The sequence below is a fragment of the Mastomys coucha genome, unplaced genomic scaffold, assembly GCF_008632895.1.
Source record: "Mastomys coucha isolate ucsf_1 unplaced genomic scaffold, UCSF_Mcou_1 pScaffold6, whole genome shotgun sequence".
NCBI lineage: Eukaryota > Metazoa > Chordata > Mammalia > Rodentia > Muridae > Mastomys > Mastomys coucha.
Genome location: NW_022196912.1, coordinates 86,846,105 through 86,870,196, shown reverse-complemented (window position 1 = coordinate 86,870,196; position 24,092 = coordinate 86,846,105). Strand labels below are relative to the sequence as shown.

General features: G+C 44.0%; 1 protein-coding gene across 8 annotated transcripts in view; it reads right to left on the bottom strand.

Annotated features, from left to right (window-relative positions):
- Positions 1 to 24,092, bottom strand: part of Daam1 (dishevelled associated activator of morphogenesis 1) — a 150,105-nt gene that overhangs the window by 60,688 nt on the left and 65,325 nt on the right. For all 8 annotated transcript variants that reach the window (XM_031356974.1, XM_031356980.1, XM_031356975.1 and 5 more), the window contains one exon: positions 7,535 to 7,624. In XM_031356974.1, coding sequence (XP_031212834.1) covers positions 7,535 to 7,624 — 90 coding nt within the window. The remainder of the gene's footprint in view (positions 1 to 7,534; positions 7,625 to 24,092) is intronic.

Genomic DNA, 24,092 nt, shown 5'->3' with positions numbered 1-24,092 from the left:
GAAAGCTAGGCAGCTGTTTCTCTAGCCCATGTCTAGAAGTAGAGGAGAACATCAGAGGAAGCCAGCCCATCACCCCACATAACATTTTCCCAGCGGCATAGCCCTTGGTTATTTCTGTTACTGTCTGAATGGTTTAAAGGGAACAAGCAGGGTGGCTGGGGGTGGAGGTAGGGGTTGGGGGGAGGAGGGGTGGAGGCTCCCACCCTCTTCCAGGTGGTGCTCTCTACCTATGGGGAAAGTGTGACCCAGAGGGGGTTTGCAGTCCCATGGAGGGAGCAACAGTGTCAACAGGCCACATCCCCCTGGAGCTCCTGGGGACGGAACCAACAGCCAAAGAATACACATAGAGCGACCCATGGCACTGGCCACATATGTGGCAGAAGATGGCCTTGTTGGACCTCAGTGGGAGGAGAGGCCCTAGGGCCTGAGGGTGTTCGATATCCCAGTGTAGGGGAATGCCAGGGAGGGAGGATGGGAGTGGGTGGGTGGGGGAGCACCCTCATAGAGGCAGGAGGAGGGGGATGGGAGAACAGGTTTCCTCGGAAGGGAGGCCCTGGAAAGGGGAAAACATTTGAAATGTAAATAAAGAAAATATTCAAAAAGAAACAAAAAGAGAAAAAGAAAAAAGAAAAAGGACTCTGAAGCTTCAGGAAGCAAACAATGCCAGGGTTGTCATGACAACAAGCATCATTTGCATTTTAAGTATATACTTTTCCTCCTAATTTTAATAGAATATGCCATGCCATTATTATATTCAAATAGGCTAGACTGACCTGCATAGTTCCTTGTTAGGTCCTGACAGCCGCACAGGACAGCTACTCACGCAGGAGCTGGGGCAGTCGTCACTATGGTTCTGTAGTTCTTCTTTTTTTTTTTTTTAATAGTTTTTCGAGACAGGGTTGCTCTGTGTAGCCCTGGCTGTCCTGGAACTCACTCTGTAGACCAGGCTGGCCTCGAACTCAGAAATCCATCTGCCTTTGCCTCCCAAGTGCTGGGATTAAAGGCGTGTGCCACCATGTAGCTCACCCGGTGATTCTCTGGGCTGTTATGGGGCAGCAGCAAGTCAGCTGCTAGAGACCTTTTCTGTGTCTTTTTCATCATGTTTGGGCCAGACACAAGCGTGTTCAACAGTGTCAGTAGGACCCCACATTAATGTCACAGGCAGTGAGGTAGACACAGTTATCAGTCTGCACTCCATACACACTCCCTTCCCTGCTGCCCCAGGACTTGGAGCTTTACCACCTGATGCAAAGGCAGAGCCTGGCAGAGAGCTCCCCCAGCTTCCAGGGCAGCTTAGGAACAGTTCCTACACAAATGCAACAGAGTGACAGGCAAACCATAATTTCCTATGGGTGCCATTTTTCTCACTGAAAACAGACTGATTCAAACCCTTATGTATATCTTTCAAACAAAGTACTTTTGTTTTCAGAATAAAGATAAAGATATTTCAAGGTAATGTAGAGAATGAGCTACAGAAAAATTAAGAAACATATATGAAAGAAAAAATATATCAAAGTAAGCTACCCAGAATCTTCCCTAGAAAGCTGTCTGTCCATATGTCTGTCTACATACCCCCAGACTTGTGGTCATGGTAATTCATCCCATGGCTTTAGAGCTTGTTGTTTAACCTGGACATGAAGTGCTGAGAGCTTTCTCGTGTCATTTAAATGTCTTGATGCACTGGCCTGCTTTCAGAGACTGCAGAGAATATCCGCAGCACTAACTCTCCCTGCTTCTCCGATCACTTTCCCAGAAGAGGAATGTTCCAGGCTCTGCAGACACATTCATGACCAAAGAACTGCAAGTGTATCTGAGGCCAATCAGGATCTCAGAGTTAGGGTCTTATTTAAACTTCATATCCAGCAACCAGGCAAGAGGAAAAGCCAATGACACATTGTGCCCTGCTATGTCCCTCAGCCCCTGAAGCACGCAGAGGAAGGTAGATCCTGTGGGGAGGAACAGGCTGTCGAGGTGGGTGTCTGTGGGGGGACTTGGGACAGCTCCTCTTTACCAGAACATGGGAATGCTTCAACGGCTAGGTGACACGGCTTCACCCAAGGCACACCTATATTCAAGTTCCCACGTCACTTGAAGCCTCTTAAAGCTCTCCTAATAGCTGGATCTGAGCAGACACAATCAGATAGCGTGAACAGTTTAAATGAGTAGTTAAATAGCCTCAAGAGCGGCAAAGGGGAAAGTACAAATTGGAGGTTGTGGATTGGGGAAGGATAACGGTCATGAAAACACAGCTCAGACACTAAAAAGGGACTCATTTCTAGATGAAGGATGTAAGCATGGTGTGTTAATTCTGTGGTGAAAGCAGCAGTAGTGCAAGCAGTGGTCAGAAGTCACTGGAGTCACAGCCATGGAGGTAGGTCTTTCTTTTCTGTGCCCTACAGCCTGTCAGCTTCCTGTTCTGTGGAGCTTATGACAAGATGACAATTGTTTGGCTCTATTGATATCTGCTTCTCCCAAGCCCATTTACTCTAGGAAATCTGACATTTTTGTCTAATCACCCCCAGAATCTTGCTGATTCTTCCTAGAGCAGACACTGTACTTTAGCTAATTACACACCAACCTGGTCTTCACCAATACACTGCTTCACTGAGTCAAACTCCAGGTCCCCAGAGCCTGTCATTTCTTACCGCTTTGCCGCTGGGGAGTCTCTACACAGAATACACAGGCATGGGACAGACAGTCCTGAAGTCTGCAGAGTCTGGAGATGCCCCTGTGTCCCTCATGGACTCTTTAAAGATGTGAAAGCAGGGAAGGACAGGCTGGTTACGTCTAACCAGGATGGCTTTTACCACTTTCTTTATCACTTTCCAGCACAAACCAAAGTTAAGCATCACAGGTTGAAAATTCAATGGCTTGAAAATCAAGTACTTGAAAAGAAGCTCAGAAACTGGGCACAGGCAGCCGGCTAGCCTGACAGGTCCAATGTCGGGATGAGGTTATTTTGCTGGTTCCCTTTCACAAATCCTGACATCTAGCACAGTGGATACCTGAAGAGCCAATGCTGAGTCTACTGCATGGTGAAGCAAATGAACAAAAAGTAAGAAAACAGTATCCCACCCTCTTCAAGACTCCAGACCAGAGCACCAGCCTGTGGTTAGGGCAAGGTACCAGCTATGGAACAGTAGCTCATCTGACCTCCGCCTTCAGCGGGCTTGTTTGACAGCTGTGGAGGAACGGGAGGGCTCCTTTTGTCTTTAATTCCATGACCTCAGCATATGTATCCCCTACCTCTCTGCACTTCAAATGCTGGCTGCCCTAAATCTCCAGGAGCTGAAAGGACTGCAACCCTCCTGCCCTCAAGCAACAGCTTTCACCACAGGCTCCTACTGAAAGGAGAGCTCCAGAGAAGCTGGGGTTTGATCTGATCAGCGTAAACAAACCAAAGTTGGGGGGGGGGGAGCACTAGTCAAATTCCCCTCCCTTGCATGGCCTGAAAGTGTACTCAGGATCAGATTAGCGATAGACAGAGATCTAAATGGCTGAACCATGGCCAAGATGGAGAGGATCCCAGACTGATTTAACTACACCAGATCAAGCTCAAGTGCGCACACAAACACTCACGCATACACCCACACAGACACATGTGCACACGCACACACAAACACAAACGCAGTAGGGGAGGAGGGCAGTGGCTCAACAAGACACACAGAAATCCAACAGGAAGACTTAACTCATGAGATTTGAGGTTTTAGAGATCAGAAGCAAAGCCGGCAAGATTAGGCACACTTGTGAAAAAAAGGCCGATCCCTCCTGTGATAGCTGCCCTCTCTGCAGCAAAGAGTATCTAACAGCCCAGTTGGCTTTGCAGACTCTAGGAAGAGACATAGCATGCCTACGTACTCAACGCTGGGTGAGTGACACTAAGGACAGAAGCTAAAGCTCGTTCCTATGCTTGCAGTCACTCTGCAGTGAGCGAGGTCACTGTCACCTCTGCAGAACTACTCCCTACTGTTCCCAGGACTTACAATTTATGTGAACAATAAGTAAATACAGCGTGGCCAGATGCCTTTCATGGTCAGATGGTTCATTGTTTTAAAAGCTTCAGTCTAAAATCCAAAGATTGTTAACAGATGCAATTTCTGGCTAGAGACTGGGAAAAACCTCATTTAAACAAAAGGCTATGTTGTGATTGGAGCTAAAAAGGGAATTACCTCTAAAGATAAGAACCGAAAACATTTCCTATTTAAAATACCCCCAACTCCACCGACAGGCCCTTTTTTGGCCCTTCCTTGCAAGTTTAAGAATTTGACAATGGATTGCTATGTGTGCAAACCAGGATGGAGTAGCCAGTGCAACAAGTGAGAGAGATGTGTTTGGATCTCAGCAAGTCCACAACATCCATCACTGACATGCCCAACATCCGTCAACCAGGCATCCCACTTCATTGCTTTTTATCATTTTCACCCCAGAAATATGTTCACGGCTTGCATTTTGGCTTTGAAAATAAGTGTTCAACCAGAGACTCAAATAGATAAGTTTCCTAAATCACAGAGTCGATAGGCAGAAGAACTATTGCTGTTGGAAGGAGGAGAGAAGGCAGCTGGCTGAGATCTGCCTGCCCTGGGCTGTTCTGGCCTTGTTTGCATCTGTTCCCTTTTGCGCAGAGAGCATGTTCTTCCTAGCTCCTGTGGTCTGTTTCTGTTGCTGCCCGTGGGCACTTGCCCTATGGCTTCACTGTATGGGTGGATGTCTGTGCTGCCCTGAGTTCTAATCTTGAAAGATGGAGATCTGAGGGAGCCATAGGTGTAACTTGCCCTCAGCCTTAGAAATGGATGTGGTTTGGCTTACTGGTGATAAACCTGGACTGGAAAACCTGTGTTCCAAGGGAAATGATGTGTTTTAAGGCAAAGGAGGGCCTCCATGGAGATGTCACAAGCGATGAGGTGAACAGCACATGCCTCACTGGTTAGGTTTCTGTTACCAGAGTCGTTCGTTACATGCCTCTTAGTTTATTGCAGTGTGCAAAAGCCCCAGTTTTAGGCCACAGGCACAATATTATTTTAACAATGGAGGAAATCCTAGTCAAGATAATCTGGAGTCAAGAGGCTAGAATAGTGCCTGCCTCACAAGTGGAAGGTCTCAGGTTTGGATGCAGAGGCAAGGGGGGCTCTAGGCTTGCTGGCCTGCCAATTCAGCAGAAGCAGCAAGCTCCAGTTTAGAGACAGACCTCTCAGATAATGAGATGAAGAGTGATTGAGAAAGACACTAAATGTACACGTACACACACACACACACACACACACACACACACACACTCCTCCCTGTAGTTGATTAAGATGTATAAGCCCATGGGAGTCTCTATCTCTAAAGAAATTGGTATCCCAATTGAGCTATGCCATTGCTTCTAGAGAAGAACTAGGAGCACATGTGAAAATCTATGCAAGGTAGCCAGGTTTGAGCAAGAAGAGGCCACGCCTCAGAAAATAGATTCCATAGCCAGTGGCTCCATATTCATATCTATGTTCCCATTAAAGGCCAACCCCAACACACACACACACACACACACACACACACACACACACACACACACACACTGAGACCTGCAGAGGGATCTTATAAGCCTAGACATTGATAAATGAACAGCAGCTATGAGCCTGAGGTCTTTACTGCTTCCTAGTGGTTGCCTTCTGTACTATAAGGGGCAGGAGTTTCCATGATTAACTTTTACTTGCTATCAAGGATGTAATAAAATATGAGGAAGAAGAGAACTTTCCCCCAGTAAGCTATTCCCAGTTGCATTTCCTTTTCCATCCTTTGGGACATATACTCAGACCTCCATGTGCAATGTTTCATAATTTAGAGGGGAAAAAAAAATCTACAGCAGGACTAACATAACAGGTCCTCTGTGTGCAGTGAGATGGTTGCCCTGGAGCCTGACAATCTGAGTTTGATCCATCCATCAGAGAAGGACTGGATACATCTTACTTTCATTCTAAAATCTCTTTCTAGTGAATGAAACATGCTACTTGACCTTTCAATGTAAGTTTTCTGTGGTAACCATGTCCAACGTGGAAGAGCAGAAGGTGGGTACACTGATGAACCAGGACCCTGGGCTACAGAATGATGAGGATGTTAGGATCATAATCTCGGCTGATCTGAAGATGATGCTGAGATGTTAGAGCTGGACAGATCTGTCAGCAAAGGCCACCAAAGAGAACTCTGACATAGGCCATTTACCTGTTTTAACTGCACAGGTGGGAAATTAAGTATGCTTTATTTTAGATTTTGTGGCACTGTTTGTGGTGCCAGTGAAGGGAACTGTTATTAGTCTAGTACAAAGTATGAGAAGAGAGAGCTGCAAGGGTCAGTAGAGCGCAGTGGCTCACACATCTAATGTCAGCTAGAGAGATATGTACTCACTGATTCCTGAGACACGAAGGATGCTCTGTGGCGAGTGGCACACCAGTAGCCCAGGTAGCGATGCTGAGAGATAGCCATGTTAATAGATGGAGGCTCCAAACTGCACCTGACCATCTAAGAGAAGGCCTCCTAATCCTGGGCCGGTGCCATTTGTTGCTGGGTCCCTAGGTCACGAGTGTGTAATCAGGGTGTCTGGTGCATATTAGAAAGAGCTGGCTCTTTCTCTTAGATCGTGGCTCTGACTTGGACATTAAACCCATGTAATTCAAATCTCAGATGGAACAGGAGGGAAATGTGTATGGGGATGGTCTATGAATCTGGTACAGCTTTAAAAAATGGGAGCACGAACTTCATTCCAGTGCTCTCTGCCCAGTGATGCCCAGCACCATGGATGCAGAGAGAAAGGTTTTAGAGGTCTTGCTGCCCCCAGTGTCATTCTCCACATTTCTTGAGGTGATGCCGTACCATCTTTAATTGTAAGTGACTACCCAGAATGAAGGTACAGCCATGTCCCTAACAATGAGCCTTGAAGGGCTGGCTCCTCACTCCTGAAGTGAGGGCCAGCAGTGGATCCACTTCCAGGGTGTCGGGAAGCCAGACACCCTGACTTCAATCACTGAGACCCGCTATGGCAGAAGAGAGTGGGCTCCTGAAAGTTGTCCAGTGAGTGTCATGGATGTGCTGCGGGATGGACACAGTGGGCAGTGTTCCACTTCTCTCATTCGCCGTTTGGGAGTGGGAAATGGCTGAAGTGCATTTCAGACTATGGAGACAGCGAGGCCACACTCTAGAGGCAGCCAAATGTGAAGTACTACCACAGTATGTAAACAAAGCTTTGACACTCATCTTAACCACGCTGTGGGAAGAGCCGGGGAGATGCTCCTGCCTCATACAAGCCTATGTTATTTTAGGTTTCAATTACACACAGTTATGAGTAACAGTGACAGGTGCACGGAGCCCGGGGAGCTGCTCATAAAAACAAAATCCAAGAAGTAGTACCTCACTATATGGAGCCGCAAGGCCATAACAGAACATGTTCAAACTGGTTTCCATGTCACTAAGAGCTTTCTGAGTCCAGCTGAGGCAATGCAGGAGCAAAGGAAGTCAGAAGTGACTGACACTCTTCTGGTTAACTAGGTCACAGTGAGTATCTTACCTTTTTCTTGCTACAGTATATCTGCCACTTTTTCTCTGCTGGAAGTGCAAACATGGCTTCCCTGTGTTTGTCTGTGAGGTCAAGTTCATCCTGAGAAGAAAAAAAAAAAAAGATTAGTGTTACAGAGATCAATATTATCCCTGTAGAGTACATTGACAGTGTCATCAAGGGGAAAAGAAATTCACTAACACTCATTTAAGACGGGAGTTACTTCAGGGTGTGTTTTACAGCGACTAATGTAGCTTCCCATGGCACAGGACCAGCCACCAGCACTGCAAGGTGGAGAGAGCACAGCACCACAAATGTCCAAGATTTGGGGGAAATGGCCAAGTTGCAAATGCTATGGCTGATCCACTGAGCGAGCCGCAGGGCTGTTAAGCCACAGGAATTTGGGATTAATCATATTAAAAATGATGGTTTGCTGCTGACGATCTTCCAGAAAGGATAGCAATTATCGAAAATGGACTCTTGGGCTGAGCACTGGATGACTTACCCATCATAGGAATGAAAATGGACCAGACACTCACTACCAACAATAACACTGACTACAGATAGAGTTCTTACTAAATGCCAAGATCTTTTCTCTAAGCACCCCATAGTTACTATCCAAAAATGGATTTGTGGATGGACTGCTGTAATTTAGATTCTGAATGTCCCCCACAGGTCCATGTACTAGAGATCTGTTCCCCAGGGTGATGCTATTGGAAATTGATGGGACCCTTTGAGGTAGAGACTAAGACTAGAAGGAGCATGACCTTAGGTCAGTGAGGTATACCCCCAAAGGGGGTTGCAGGACCTGTCCATTTCCTTTCTCTGTCTCCTGGTCATGATATAAATGGTTTTGTTTTGCCAAATGTCCCCTTCATGATAATGCTGACTTGATTCAGGTCCACAACACTGATGCTAAAGATCATGATATGGAACCCTCCAAACTGTGGGATGGCATAAACTTTTCCTTTTTATAGGCTCATTAGATGTGTTTTGTTACAGCGATAAAAACTGACTAAGGCAGCAACAGAAATCAAAGCCTAGATTTGGGTAATAGATTTGGTACATAAGGGAAACCATAGCTAGTTTAGCTGAAGCATTGAGCTACACAAATCACTGGATGGGAGGTAAAGCTATAACTAGTTTGTAGAAAGCCTTAAGTGCCAATCCAAGGAATGACATTATCGTTATTATTTTATGGGGATGGGTGTTTTGCCTGCATGTCTGTCTGTGAATCACATGCATTTCTGGTGTCCATGGAGGCTAGAAGAAGGTATCCCTGGAACTGGAGTTACAGACAGTTGTGAGCTGCTACATGGGTACTGGGAATTGAACCCAGATCCTATGGAAGAGCAAGCAGCCAGTGCTTTGAACCACTGAGCCATCTCTCCAGACCTGGGAACTTTCTACTTTTGAACAGGATGAGCCAGTGGAGTTTTGTGTAAATGTCTGGTATCATTGCCATAGCCCTCAACTAACATTTGCTAAGGATTTTCTGTATAGACAGACATTTCCTATTTAATTCTTACAATGAACCTAAAGAGGGCCACTCATTATCACATCCCCTTACGATAATAATCTCCATTGTAAGAAAGTTAAGGGGAACTGAGGGTGAAGATTAGACACTTCCTCCAGCCTACACACCTGCTGATGAACAATGAATGCGGCTAGGTTTTTAAGCACAGAGCTGTGCTCCTCCAGGGTCCAGACTCTTAGCTTCTCAGCTCAGTGTCTAGAAACATTAAGCCTACAGGGCTGGAGAGCTTGGGAAGTCAACTTACAGACATTTATAACTAATGAATAGCAGCAAAGAGATAATGAATATGGAGTGCTTAGAGAGAAAGTCTTGGCATCTAATAACTCCATCCATAGTTAACGTGATTATTGGTATTGAGCGCCTGGTTCATTTTTGTTCCCACAGGGAAGGTTATCTAGTTGAGAGCTGTTGATGGCTGGGTGTGGATAAAGATAAAAGCTATAAATTAGGGTTCAATAAGGTTCTGCTCTCTAAAGGCAAGTTCTCCTGCTGAATGCCTTGTGTGTGTATCTGCTGTCAGTCATACTTGGGGACATGCAGGTACAGGTCACTGGCAACCTATCTTACATTTTACACTCCTATGAAGACCTAGTCATCAAGTGCCATTACACCCTCCTTGAAAAGATTTTCCCTTTGTTTTATTCACCATGGAACTACCCAGACTTAACTTATGTCCCAACAGCCCTGCTGGGGCTTCTGGCACATCCCCTCACACATCCTTGCCCTTCCAGTCCTGTCTACTCAGCACACCTAGTTCTCTTCAATCCTTTCTGCTTCCAGTCCTAGGTGAGCACCAGAACCACCAGAGGGTTTCTGACCTCACTGACCACTAGCGCGTAGGCCATTGGGGGAGGTACGGCATGGGGATTTCTGTTAGGTTTCTAAGGTATTGCTGATGCTCTGGCCTAGAAACCATGTGTTAGAGCCACTGCCTTGAAAATAAACCCTGTGCTATTTCAAGCATCCAGTCCAGCATCTTTATGACTTATTTCCATGATGCTTGAAAAATTAATTACCCATTCTTCAGCTGGACTCTTGAAGGTTTCCATTTGTAAAACTTTCTCTGCCAGGGTAGCTTCTAATTAATTAACTCTTTGCTTGAATCTCGTTAACACCTGTCCCTCCAGAGCCTTCAACAGGCTACCTTCCCACCTCTGAATCCTACCAAGTCACTGCTTCCTCTCCAGAACAGGCAGACCACTAACTCCTGCGAGCACTGGCAACAACGAACCATGCGGTAATACCTGGCACAGGGTGGCAACTATACTGCTGTTACTTCTCTTACTTGAACACAAATCAGTTGCTAGCTAGTTTTAAGAGCAAAATAAACAGTTAAGTCACTAAACCATGAAAGCACACACACACACACACACACACACACACACACACACACACACACACACTCATACTCCAACCAAAAGAAGCTAGCTAATGAATAGCTAGGGATGGAAACAACTGGCACCTAAAATTTCATTGTGAGAGAACATGTTTAAAATGCTGAAATTCTGGCATGCAACTTTATATATGGGAAGTAATTATCTTCCTTCCTTTTGAAATTTCCTGTGAGTCACACCTGCTCTGAAAAACAGGGGAAACAAGGCAAACATAAATCACTTCCGAGCGATCAGCTCAGTTAATCAACTGCTCAATAGTACTGAGCTGAGTTTGGGAAAATGCTTTTGATTTGAAGGAACAGCATTCTCAACAACACACATCTACTATAGAACAGCATTGTTTTTCCTGAGTATAAGTGTGAAAAAATGTGTGAATCCTAAAACTTACAAATTCAGAGTGAAATGAAATAGTGTGTGATTTTGCTGAGTTGCACATATGACCTATTTTAAACTATGAGAACATAGAGGAGCCGGGGCACACAGTCTAATGCCAAAAGAAAATATTCACAGAATAAAAACAAATTGCTGTAGTTGTTCCCACAGCGAATTTTGATCTACAACAAAAACATGGAAAAAGATGAATGTATTCTGACAGTAATAGCTAACGACTGTTTAACATTTTCCATGTGTCTGTTAGTAACATTTTATGTAAATTAATTTATTTTAACTCATACAACAATCCCACCAAGTGGGTATTATTACTAAATCATTTTCTAAAATACTGGGTCATGGAATGATTGAGCACCTTGCCCCAGGCAGGAAGCTAGCCAACAGCAGAGGCGGGACTAAAGTGCAAACGGACTGTAGAGTCCGTGCTGTTCCAGGGTGCTATCTAGTCCACCAGCAGGTAGGTGGACTCACATCCCAGAAACAGGCATGACAAAGCCTCCATCGAGTGTCTGCTAGAAGCAAAAGGCATGTTTTATTGGCAGCTGGCCCTGAGTTGTACACTTTTGTTGATTATACATCTTGGGCAAGTGACGTGGCCTCTGACCTTCAATACCTTCTCATCTGATCGTGGCCTTTGACCTTCAATACCGTCTCATCTGAAGACACAATGTGGATACAATCCTTTAGTCACCTCGGGATTTCATTCATGGAAGCAAAGGTACTTTGTGTTCAGTATCCACTAAATGTCAGACACTGAGATAAGTTTGGGATGTCACCTGCTCATGAGGACAGAAAAGAAATCGGACGGCAACTGAAGGATGATCACATGCTAAGCTTATTGTGGGAAAGTTGGTACGGGGAAGGTTTCCCCAGGTAAATGACATGGTCCACAGGAATTGAACAGGTAGAAAGCACTGGAGACAGTAAACGGCAGCTACAAAAACCACTCTCAACTTGGTCTTTATCTTTAGAGTCACCAAAGATCCCAGGCAGGCAAGCAAAGATTAAAGCAGGTAACTTAAGTTCAAGAGGGCAGAAACACAATGTGCAGGATATAAAGAGACCCTCACTGGTCCATTAGAAAAATTTCTCTACTCTGGCATCCTATTTAATGATGTGGCAAGAATGCATGATTCTGAGGGTTCCATCAGCAATCTCTTACCTTGTCTAGAGCCAGGCAACATAAAGAATTCAAAGATGGGGCTGGTGAGATGGCTCAGTGGATAAGAGCACTCACTGACTGTTCTTCCGAAGGTCCTGAGTTCAAATCCCAGCAACCACATGGTGGCTCACAACCACCCCTAATGAGATCTGATGCCCTCTTCTGGTGCGTCTGAAGACAGCTACAGTGTACTAATATATATAATAAATAAATCTTTAAAAAAAAATTCAAAGATGAATAAGACACACTGGCTTCAGGGTACTTATAGCCTCTCTATAAAGATGGAGAGGAGGCTTTCCAGTTTCCTCTTTGCAGGAGAAAGTACAAACTCTAAGCAGGTCGGGTGCTTGCTGACAGCGCCCCTGCTGACCTGCTTCACCTGACTGCCCCCTCCACCAGCAGTGCCTCCAGCAGTTCTGACCACACTTCCCTGCCTCTGAAACTCAGAGTACAGTGTGTTCTTTCTCAAGTGTGCTCCTTCCCAAGTGGTTCCTCTCAGAACCATCCTAGTCATCCTAGCTCTCTCAAAGCATCAGCTACCCACTTCAATAGTGGGTCTGACTGTCCTGGGATGGCCAGTTTCTTGGTGCCCTGAAGCACTTTCACATGATCACGGTCAGGTTATTAGTTTGTCTCCCTCCCATTGTGGACTGGTTCCTAGAGGCCAGTAGCCCAGTTTATTCGATTCATCTTCACATTTATTGCCAGAACCCAATACAAAATGCCACAGGAGGAATGGAGGAGGGGGGGAAATATAAGGTAGGAGGAAAGAAAGGTCAGGATAGGAGCTGGGAGGGAATCAAAGTGGAGCCGACTGATTTTACATATTAAAACTGAGGGCCTAGGAGATGGCTCTGTGGGGAAGGCCCTGGCCATGCTGGGATAAAGAACAGGTTTGAATTTCCAGAACTCATATAAAGCAAGGCACAGAGGCAAGCATCTGTACTCCCTGTGCTCCTACAGGGAGGTCAGAGGTAGAGGCAGCAGAGTTCTCAGAGGCGCACAGTCCAGCTAGCCTGGCGTAGACAGGGGTAAAGAGAAGACATCTATCTCGAATAAGGTAGAGGATGAGGGAGTACTTGAGGCTGTCCCCTGACCACCACACACAAATCATGCATGGTACAGGAGCATCTGTGTTGATACACATGTATGAACACGTATCACACTCACACAAAAACAAAAACAAACTACTCTTGTTACTTCCTTCTTTCCTTCTTCCTGTGCTTTTTAGGCTAACCTGGACCTCATTAAGTTCCCTAGACTGGCCTCAAATTTGTAGCAATCCTCCTGCCTCAGGAGGGATTTTCTGTAGGCGAACAGGGAATACAGGTGTTTGCCTCTGTGCTCTGCTTTATATGAGTTCTGGAAATTCAAGCCAATTCTCTATCCTTGCACTGCAATCCCAAATGTTGAGATTACAGCATGAGCCACCATGGTTGGCTTGGAAAAATCTTGAGAATATTGTTTTTGACCTAGCAAAGGGGCAAGATAAGGTATTCCAATTCCCCTACATTTTCATCAACACTTTGAACCATGTGAGCAATCTTTGTTTATATCAAATGCTATCCCATACAGTCTTATTTTGCATTTTCCTAATGACAACTAGTGATAGGTTTGGCTCGCAGCGGCGCGTCCACAGACACCAGATACAAGCAGCTCTGTGTTTTTGGAAGTTTAATTAGGGGGGGGGGGGTAGTGAGGACCGCGGCGCGTGAAGGGAGAGAGAGAGAGAGGAGAGAGAGAAGAGAGAGAGATGGAGGAAAGTACCCATATATTTATATGTGTGGTGACGTAGTAATGCAGGTAAAGGTGGGAGCTGAACCCAATGGATTCTGGGAATATGGTCGCCGTTGCCCTGGCGACAGGTCTGTGGACCCGCCCACATATCTGCCGCAGGCAGGTTCTGGATGCTAACAACTAGTGCTGAATCTAACTTTCCATGTGCAGATTGCCTGTTCTTATGCATTCGTCTCATGACTGTATTCATTTTGATAATTATTCCAGAAACTGAAAGAGGCAACCATGGAATTGAGATCACTGCATCTTATATTTCAAGTAGTACCTCTTCAAATGAGTTTTTTTTTTTTTTTTTTATAGCAAATAAGTCTTATGGAGTCAGAAAAAAATCTGCTTTCCTAGGGTAGTGACTGCTTTATAACTACACAACTATTAAAACTAATCAAACTGTTCTATAATGTATAAATTATATTTCAATGAAGCCTCAAAAACACAACAAGACCAAATGTGCTGTTAGAGTGACAGGAAAGCAAATGGAATTCTCAGAGGCAGAGACAGACAGCACACCTGACAGAACCAGGAGACGAACTTCCAACTGAAGCCTCCACTGAGCTCTGAAAAGGAAAGCAGCCTGTGTCTGCCTGCGCAGAGGGAAAGGAAGACCACATGGCCTTTAGAGCAAGCACCAGGTCTACCATTTTACACACAAATCACTTCAATGAAATATTGTCATCTTTGAACATTTTCAAAATTTTTATTAGCATAGATGGCATTTAGGCCAACCATCCCCCAAGGCCCCTTAATAATTAATTTAATAACTTAATAATTTAATTAGGTGAAGCATTAATATTAATAAGAAGCCCTTTGGAACCTTTTTTGCTTCTGTCAGGTTAGAGTTATTTGTGTTGTCACTGAGAAAGGATTTCATGAAGTCTGGTCTCGCCTCAACTCACTGTGTATCCAAGGATGGCCTTTAACTTTGGACCTTCTGCCTGCATCTCTGGAGTGCTGAGATTACAGGTGGGTCCCACCACACAGGAAGTACTGGATGTTAGAGCCTGAATCCAGAGCTCTGTTTGCTAGCCAAGCACTTTACCATCCAAGTGACATCTTCATCCTGGCTTTTGTTACTAGCAGAGGCACCATGAGGAGCCTTAGTGCTGGGGTGTTGGGTTTCCCACTAAGATTAACAAGCTTGCTTAGCAGAAAGCCAAGAACACCAGGCTGCATATGCATCTCACCACACCTCAGCCTGGATGGCCTCCTCCTCATACAGGCCACAAAAGCTTGTTTCTTCATTGTATTCTTTTGGGCTAGATCTTTGAAGTTAACTGACAATGACCTAGTGAGTGACAAGATAATGCTTTGTGCTGACTCAGCACCATCCCTCTCCCTAGAAAGTCTGTTTCCTAAAAACTGAAACTCACAGAAACCCCTTAAAGACTCTTCACAACAAAGATAGTAATAGTCTTTTCACTTATTTATAGAGCATGTATTTTTTTCCCCTAATATCTTGAACAGGACTTTTTTAAATGAAGAAAAGAGCTCTGAGGGAAGGCCAGCTGTGGGAACCACAGTTCTAGGCTTAGCCCTAACAAAACGTATTATTATTACGTCTCCACTCTGAAAGAGTGTAGACAAAGAAACCTCACTGGCCCTACACTTACTTACCTTTCAGTGTGACCAAGTAGCTCAAGGGAGAAACCCACATAAATCAGAAAACAATCAACAACAGGACACATCAATAAAAGGAAACGCATTGATTTGCTAGATAAAGCAAAGGAAGGCATTTTTTGAAATAATATACAATAAAGGTCTTAAATGAGTAGGAAGATTAGTACTTTGTGACAAACTCTGTTTTCTGAGATTTTAAGTGACTGAAATGTAAGATTACATCTAAGACCTCCAGCCCACTGAAGGTTCTGTAGGGTGCGGTAGACCAGTAGTCTATTTCTAACGAGGTCTGCTCACCCACACATGGACATGAATATACATTTAGACAGAGGTTAGGATGGCATTTGTGCAATCCCAAAATAGGGGGTGGAGAGTAAGAAAAACAAAGAAGGAGAAGCTAAAGCCCTTGGGGTACCCTGCTCATCCATTCGCCATTTTGTGTTTATTATGTTTGGAGGTTGTTTTTGTTGTGTTTTGTTTTGCTTTATAATGGCCCTTGACAAGCTAACCTTTTATCTGATTGCATGTACACAGTTCATAGAACTCCCAAGCCTATTACTCAAACAAGCCTTTACTTTCCTCCTACAAAATTGCCCATGGCAAACAAATTCAACTCCCAGAGTCTAGTCCCACCCAAGTTTCCTACACACTAGGTAGGTTGTAACCTTCTCTGGCTTACTTCAAGGGTATACCAGCATCTGCAGTGCCCTCTCAGGATGGAATCCCTTTTCCTCATAGTACAGTTCTACAATACCGGAAGTCAGACCCTAGAGTGGTCAGGAACCAGAACACATGTCAGAGGTACATGGTAACTAGAAAAGACTAGACGAGGAGTGTGGATACCAAGGTTGATCCTCTGACAGAACACATGTCAGAGGTACATGGTAACTAGAAAAGACCAGATGAGGAATGTGGATACCAAGGTGTGATCCTCCAACAGAAAGTGAATGTATGGAGAAATACACTATTAAACTGCAATAACTCATTAAACTTGCAAGCATCTAGCCCCACCAAGATCTGTGACTGTCACACCCAAGAGTCATGAGTTGCTAACACCTCTTAAAACATCACAAATGACCCTGAAAACACTGTTTTATTCTTAAGGTGGTAGAAATATGACAGTTTGATATGATTTTTGACAGTTTGGAGGCATACTCCTGCTCCTAACCAGTCAGGAAGACCAGAAAGGAGAAGGTCTACAACAGAAAGCTTTCCACCCAGAAAGGACTGGGCATGTTCACAGACAGATTCTGAGGGCTTCAGCCCATAACACTTCTGCCAACATGCTAAGTCACTACACAGAATACCACAGGATGATTCACCATCTCCTAGGTAATGTTCTGCGTCTGAGAGACAACAAGAGAGAAGCCCCATAAGCAAAGGCTGACTAACAGAACGTTTAGCATCTTACTACTAAATCTTGTAATGACTTTATTTCCTTTCTTTCCCCTTAGGAGCAGACAATACAAACTATATCCCGTTTGCTAGACAAACTCCACAGCTACACCTACAGTTCTTCAGCTTTTGTTATGTGACTAGAAATCCACTGGGGTGAGTTGAACTTTTAATTAATATGAATCAGCAGCAGCTTGCCAGTCCTCTAAAACAAATAACTGTTTTAAGTCGCTAAATCATTTCCCCAAATACCCATTTTCAGAACTATACTCTAGTGAAACTTCAGTTGAGTGAGTATTTAATATGGAGCATTTCTAAGTAGTGTTTTCCTAACTGAAAGGAGAGACTAAGCCAGCCATAGTGACAGACTGTAAAACACCCCAGAGGCCTGTGGGACGCTGGAGCCAGAGCTCCCTGCAGGTCCCTCCTGCTCATGCCAGTTCTGCTCTTGGAGCCCAGGCCCCTCCCACACACTCAAGAGACTTGTTTGGCAGATCATCTGACACATTTCAGCATTAACTGGGTCAAAAGACAATCCAGCAGAGGCTCTTCCCACTGCATAGTTACATACTTACTTCACCAAGTAATATATACTGGTGAAACTTTGTTCTCTGTATGGTGTGTGTGTGTGTGTGTGTGTGTGTTGGGGGATGTTCATGTGGAAATGTGCACGTGTGCTTGCAGGTATTCAACTCATTGAACCTAGAGCTCATTGATCCAGGCAGATGGGCCAGCCAACCAATCTGGAGTCCACCAGCCTGCCCCTGCCCTACTCCAATGCTGGCATTACAAACTACACTGCTGCACTGGGATCTTATGCTGGTGCTGGACATATGAACCCAGGTCCTCACACTTACGAGACTGAGCTACCTCCCTAGCCCTTGGTAGACAGAAGAGTGAAATGATTTCTTAAACCTCCTCATCTTTGTTCTTTTAATCTGGGCCCCTTCCTGCAGGGCACTCTGACTTGAGCCCATAGTAACATCCAAATGAGAAAGATGAATAGAAAAGATGACAGCAGGTGGGGAGGGGGCATAAACATCAGCCCAAATGTATCATCACTACTCCAAGAAACAGTCACAAAACAAACCCAGCTGCTGGCGTACTCAGCAGTCCCGGACACACACACACACACACACACACACACACACTCCAATACTTAATACACATTTCACATGCTAAGCTTTAACCACTAGGATCCACTCACACAGCATCCAGGCAACAAGCATGCACTGTGTACCCTCTCTCTGGACTAGGCACTACTTCCAGGCCCTGCAGATCCAATAGTTAGGACCTGCAAATGTTAGGAACACCTGCAGCATTCTGCTCTCTGAAAGTGCACAGCTGCATCTGCAACCCAGGTCTGACATGAAGCATTAGCCACTAAAGAATAAACTCAAGTTAACTGACAAGAGAACGGGAAAGGGCTTTCTGGCTCCTTCTAAATTTGGTAGTTGCCCATCTTTCCTGAAAACAACCCTTATGTTTATTTCGTTGGCTTTCAGTCGCTGCATTGAACTTTGTTCTTGAATTTTGCAATGTGCAGAAGTAAGAAGCTGGCAGCTGTAGAGTGTTTTTAATGAATCCATTTAAAACTGGATAAGAGGAAAATATGCAGCTTCTAAAAGGAGAGATATTTTTTTCAACAAAGAAAATTCCAACTCTTTATCCATGAGCCAGAAAAAGCATGGCTGATGACAGAGCTGGCCACTGAGCTCCCAGTGCGAGAATCCAGAGCTGGTTTTGCAAGCGGAGGCCCTCTGGACCGGGAGGTTAGAGTTCTGAGTGCAGTGAGCACATTCACAGATAATCTAGAACCGAAAGTCACCCTGCTCATGTTGGGCTAGGGTCATGCATGTGGTGAGGACAGGTGGTGGTGCCAAGATGACTCTCACAGCATCAGGATAAACTCTCAGGAACTTGTGTGTTCAGACCAACAGGTCCTTTGAGCCATTACTAGAGCACATTTTAAAACGAAAGATAGGAGAATAATTATAATGCTTTATTTTCATCTATGAAACTGTTAAATAACAAACATAAAAAAATTAAGTACAAGAAAAAAAAGTATACTTGAAAGCTTACCAAAAGCCTACAGTGACACACAGAGCTCAAACCAGGCCCTTGGCCTTTTAGCCCTTAGTGGGTCAGGTACAGAGTGGCTACTCAGTACAGAGTCTTGGCTGTGTACTGCACCTGGGAGCCTCAGGACTAAATTAAGTGGCCATGTTTTCAATTATAGCCCACAGTGAGCAGTTACACACCACTCAAGGTCTCTTTAGGTTTCATTATATATAACTGATAAGAACCAAAGGGATCTAAAGCTATTTTCTCAACAGCATAATTAATTTATAGATTTACAGTGATGCTTGTTTGCTTGGTGACTCTATCCCAGTTGCCCAAGGCTGACAACAAACTTCAAACAAACAAACAAACAAACAAACAATCAAAGATGGCCTGCCTCCATTTCCACAAGCCTGGGACGGGTGCCACCACTCCAGCCACTGCTTCAATTAAACAAGCAGCTGTTCCTGTTCTTTTCTGCCTTCATGTCCTCTCACCCTATCTCTTAGATCTAACATTAGGAAGAATTCAGAGACAAACAGTGGCTAGACTGACAACACTATAACAAACATGAAGTAAAAAAAAAAAAATCTAAGTTTAATAACTTATTGTAAAATGTCTTGTAATGATCTTGGTAAGACAAAATACAAGATTGGAAGAGACAGTCTTTCCCTCAGCTCTGGTGAATCAGAGGACTAGAAGAAAACTTACAAAGACATTTTGACCATTGAAGGATTTTTTTAGTAGTCAGGGTCTAAGCCAGAACAAAGAAATTCATAACATCTACTGGGATAAAACTCTGCTCCCAGCCCTTCTTTGATTTTAGAAGCAATACAATGTTCTGTGGGAAAAAAAAACCAACAACAGATACAGGCATGTAAAACCACACAGATCAACATTAGCCTATATTATAAACCATTAGCTGATCTCAGGGCCAGAGCAATTTGTTTATCAAGTTCTGCATTTATGATCAGTTTTATCTCCTTTAAACCAACTGCACATTGGCAGCAGGTCACATTACAGTGACACACACATGTACACACACAGGGACTTTAGCACGGTGCTCACTTAGCATCCATATCTACACTGCCACTTCCCTGTGTGATAGGCATATTGTCATACTGGCATAAGCAGTTTTTACCTAGAACACATCAAGTTAATTTACTCAAAAACACAAAGTGCCACTGGAAAATCTACTCAATGTTTTTTTTTTTTTCCTTCACTGCCAACTAATTGTGTCCTTTAGCTAGAGATTCCTTTTGTCCTTTATTAGTCTGTCAGGTGAGAATAAACCCCATGGGAGCACAACAATCTGAATCCCAATGCCTTCCTTCATTTGATTCTGGTTCTTGGCTTCTAGACAAACTGAATGCTCTGAAGGTATTCTACATATAAAATCTGATTTCCTCTGCTTGGTTACCAGAAATCCTAATGCTCTAATTAAAAAACAATAGATCAAAACCATGACTCCTTACAACCAGAATTTTTTCTTCTATCACTTTAAAATTACAGTTCCCGCTACCCATTTTCTTTGTGACAGGGCACTAAATAGTTCTTGTAAAACTCTTTCTATTCTTAGGCATTATTTTACTTTAGTACAAAGACACAGTTTAAAAAACAAGGAGCTAAAACACGATGCAACTTCTCATTGATTCTGATGATAACAGAGGAATTTTATTATTAAAAAGAGCCTATAACAGCCCCAGTAATAAAAGAAATGATTTCAAAAACCTTAAAAAGGAGGTAATTCTCATGGCTAGCAGGACAGAATAACCTGTAGTCTTGAAAGCTTTCTAAAAAAATAAAATAAAATAAACACACATAATCACATCCCAGTTTAACTAGAACAACCTATACGGGAGCATAATGCTAAAGCCCAGGTCCAGATGGAGAAGACTGCTCATTAAACTGGGGAGGTCCCATAAACCACACAAAGGAAGCATCCACTGTCTCACTCTTAGTTCTTCACCAGAACATGATGGTTAGATCCTATGACTGAGAACACCAGAGAGTTAGTTAGGTTATAGAAGATAAAGAAATTAATCTATTACTGACTCAGAAGCTTCCCCCACCACTTTCATGGTGCCAGAAGATGCTACGCAAGCTTCTGAGTCATCAATAGTCTTTCCTAGCTATGGAGTCTGAGAGCTACACTAATGACTGATCTGGTAAAATATGCTCATTGGTGCAATAGTGGCATCAATGTTACAGGAGGAACCAGGTGCTTTCTGATTGGATGTAAGGCCCACTGCACAGGGCTGAACTCATGCCCAGATTGTAAACCTGGCCAAGAGCACTTGGTTGGGAAAGCACTGAACCTACAGGAGAGCCCATTATTGTTTCACTAAACAGAAGTAAATCAAAATGTTTTCTGAACATGTATCACTATGCAAAGAGTGTACCTTTCAATCCTCATCAGAAAAGCTTATTATTGCAGTGGACAGTGATTACTACAGAGACTCACAGAATAACTGTGGAGTTTTCAATCCTAAATGGAACAATGGCATATTCTGTGATGGTTTGTATATGCTTGGCCCAAGGAGTGGCACGATTAGAAGGTGTGGCTCTGTTGGAGTAGGTGTGTCACTGTGGGCGTGTGTTTTAAGACCCTCATCCTAGTTGCCTGGAAGCAGCCTTCAGATGAAGAAGTAGAACTCTCAGCTCCTCCTGCACCATGTTTAACTGGACTCTGTCATGCTCCTGCCTTCATAATAATGGACTGAACCTCTGAATCTGTAAGCTAGCCCCAATTAAATGTTGTTCTTTATAAGAGTTGCCTTGGTCATGGTGTCTGTTCACATCAGTAAAACCCTAACTAAGACACAGTCCCCACCAACATCATTCAGGGAACACAGCAGAGAAGTGGGCACAGATTGTAAGAGCAAGACATTGGGAAGTGTCTTAGTTGGGTTTCTGTTGCTGTGATAAGAACCATGACGAAATTCAGTCTGTGGAAGAATGGATTTATTTCTTCTTACTCTTCTAGATAACGCCCCAGTGCTGAGGAAAGTCAAAGCAGGAACTAAAGGCAGGAAACTGGAGGCAATAGCTGAAGCAGAAGCCACAGAGGAGTGCTGCTTTCTGGCGCGTTCAGCTTGCTTTCTTATATACTACAGACCTTGTCCAGGAGTGGCAGCACCCTCTGGGCTTGAAGCTCCTGTGTCAATCATTAATTAAGAAAATGTCCCACAGACCAATCTTGTGAAGGCATTTTCTCAAGTTAGATTCCGTCTTCCCAGGTATGTCTAGGACTGTGTCAAGTTGACAAACAAAAACCAGCACAAGAAGACTATTTTGTAAAGCTGTATTCATGACAGGCCTGCTGCACACATGAACTCACAGCAACTGTGGTTGCCTGCACAAGACCTGTGCAAGATCAAACCAGTCATAATCCTGGCATAGATGGAGTGGAAGCTCACAAAGTCCCATCTTTAGCTGAGGATCTTTGACAACTGCAGGCTGTGGAAATGTCCGTGTTCTTCAGGGAAGTAGGTTGACCATGCTCCAGTGGGTCCTATACCCCCACACACATGGACAGCAATGATTAGATTCACTGCATTAAGAAAAGAAGACAGGAAGTTCAGAAAAGAATGGACAACAGTGGGGGTGGGGCATGTAGGAGGAATTGGAGGAAAAATGGAGGGTCGACATGACCAAATGCATTGTACATATTGTGAAATTCTCAAAGACTGAGTTAAAGGATTTTAAGAGTGTTTCCTGAAGTCAGGTACAAATACACTTTAGTAGAGATGGGGAAGAGACTGAGATATGCACATGCCAAAGGACAGTGGCATTGGAAGAGAGACTGGGGATTTTATTCCAGGAAAACCTATCATGACAATTGGGTGAATAAATCCTCTTCTCTTTATTAAAAAAAAAAGTATGTTTGACCCTGAGCTGCCCTTTCTTTACACTGGGTCATATGTAACAGGAAGAGGCCCCTCTCTCAGCACTGGGCCAATGTGACAGGGTTGCATGTTGAGAGGCTGTCGTCACTGCTCTAGAGCATCATCAAGGATGGTGTTGTGTCCCCTTGGGATCTAGCACAGACCAGCACTTAGCACACACTCACATCAGAATAATCAATCTGTGGCTCAGTAGCACATTGTCTGCTTCTCCTCAAAGAAGTCTATTGAAAATATTACAATGCAAGCAATTTGAGCAAGACAATTTACAGGGCTGTTTCGAGTGCTTCCCAGATAAGTCAGATGAGCCCATCTAAGTATGGAATGAACGCAGCTGCATCTAATTGTAAGGCACTGCTGCTACCACAGATCAGCCGTGTTCTTTATTTCGATCGAGGAAAAGAACAAAGAATAAGAAATGGAGGGGGCAAGGGAGGAGAATAGGCAGAGATAGAGAACAGGGTGGGTTATGGTCAAATGGCGTAAAACACACAGCACCAACTGATCAGATACACCAAGGAGTGACAGCTATAATAATCCATAGGGCTTAGAAATTATCAGGAAATCTTATTTTAGACAATACACACATATACTATAGAACAGAACATACTGAAAAGGAGGTGGGAAAGGATGAATAAAAAACAAGTGTTGGCAAAGATGTTGAAAAGTAGATTATATCAAGCAAAATGGCTCAGCAGGGTAAAAGCTCTTGTGGAACATGCCTGATGATCTGAGTTCTATTCCCAGAAATCACATAAAGGTGGAAACTGACTTCACAAAGTTGTCTTTAGAACTGCCATAGGTGTAGCATATGTGCCCACATATACACATCACACAATGCTCTCTCACACTTACTCTAATAAATAAATGGATGCGTGTGTGTGTGTGTGTGTGTGTCATGATATTACATAAAAGATGCCAGTTACTAAGGTCTACATGTTGTGGTTCCATTTGTTCAAACTGTCCAAGTCTGCAATACGCTGTTCTGAAAGAAAGTTGCTTGTATCACTTTTTAGGAATGTCACGAGTGACTCATCAGACAGGATAAGGGACAATAACCCTCTCTGATAAGATGCTTTCCAGTAGATGCAGAGGGAAAAGGGCCAGCAAGTCAGAGATCACACAGCAAGCAGATTAGATTCTAAGAAAGGGGGAAGACTGGACATTTGCTGAGAGTTTTGTCCTCAGAAAAGATGAATTACTTCCCATCCTGCCACACTTAGTTGTAGACTATAATTCATGTCCTAGGTGTCAGCCTGTTTCCTTCCTTCCTTCCTCCCTTCTCTTCTTCCTTCCTTCCTTCTCTCCTTCCTCC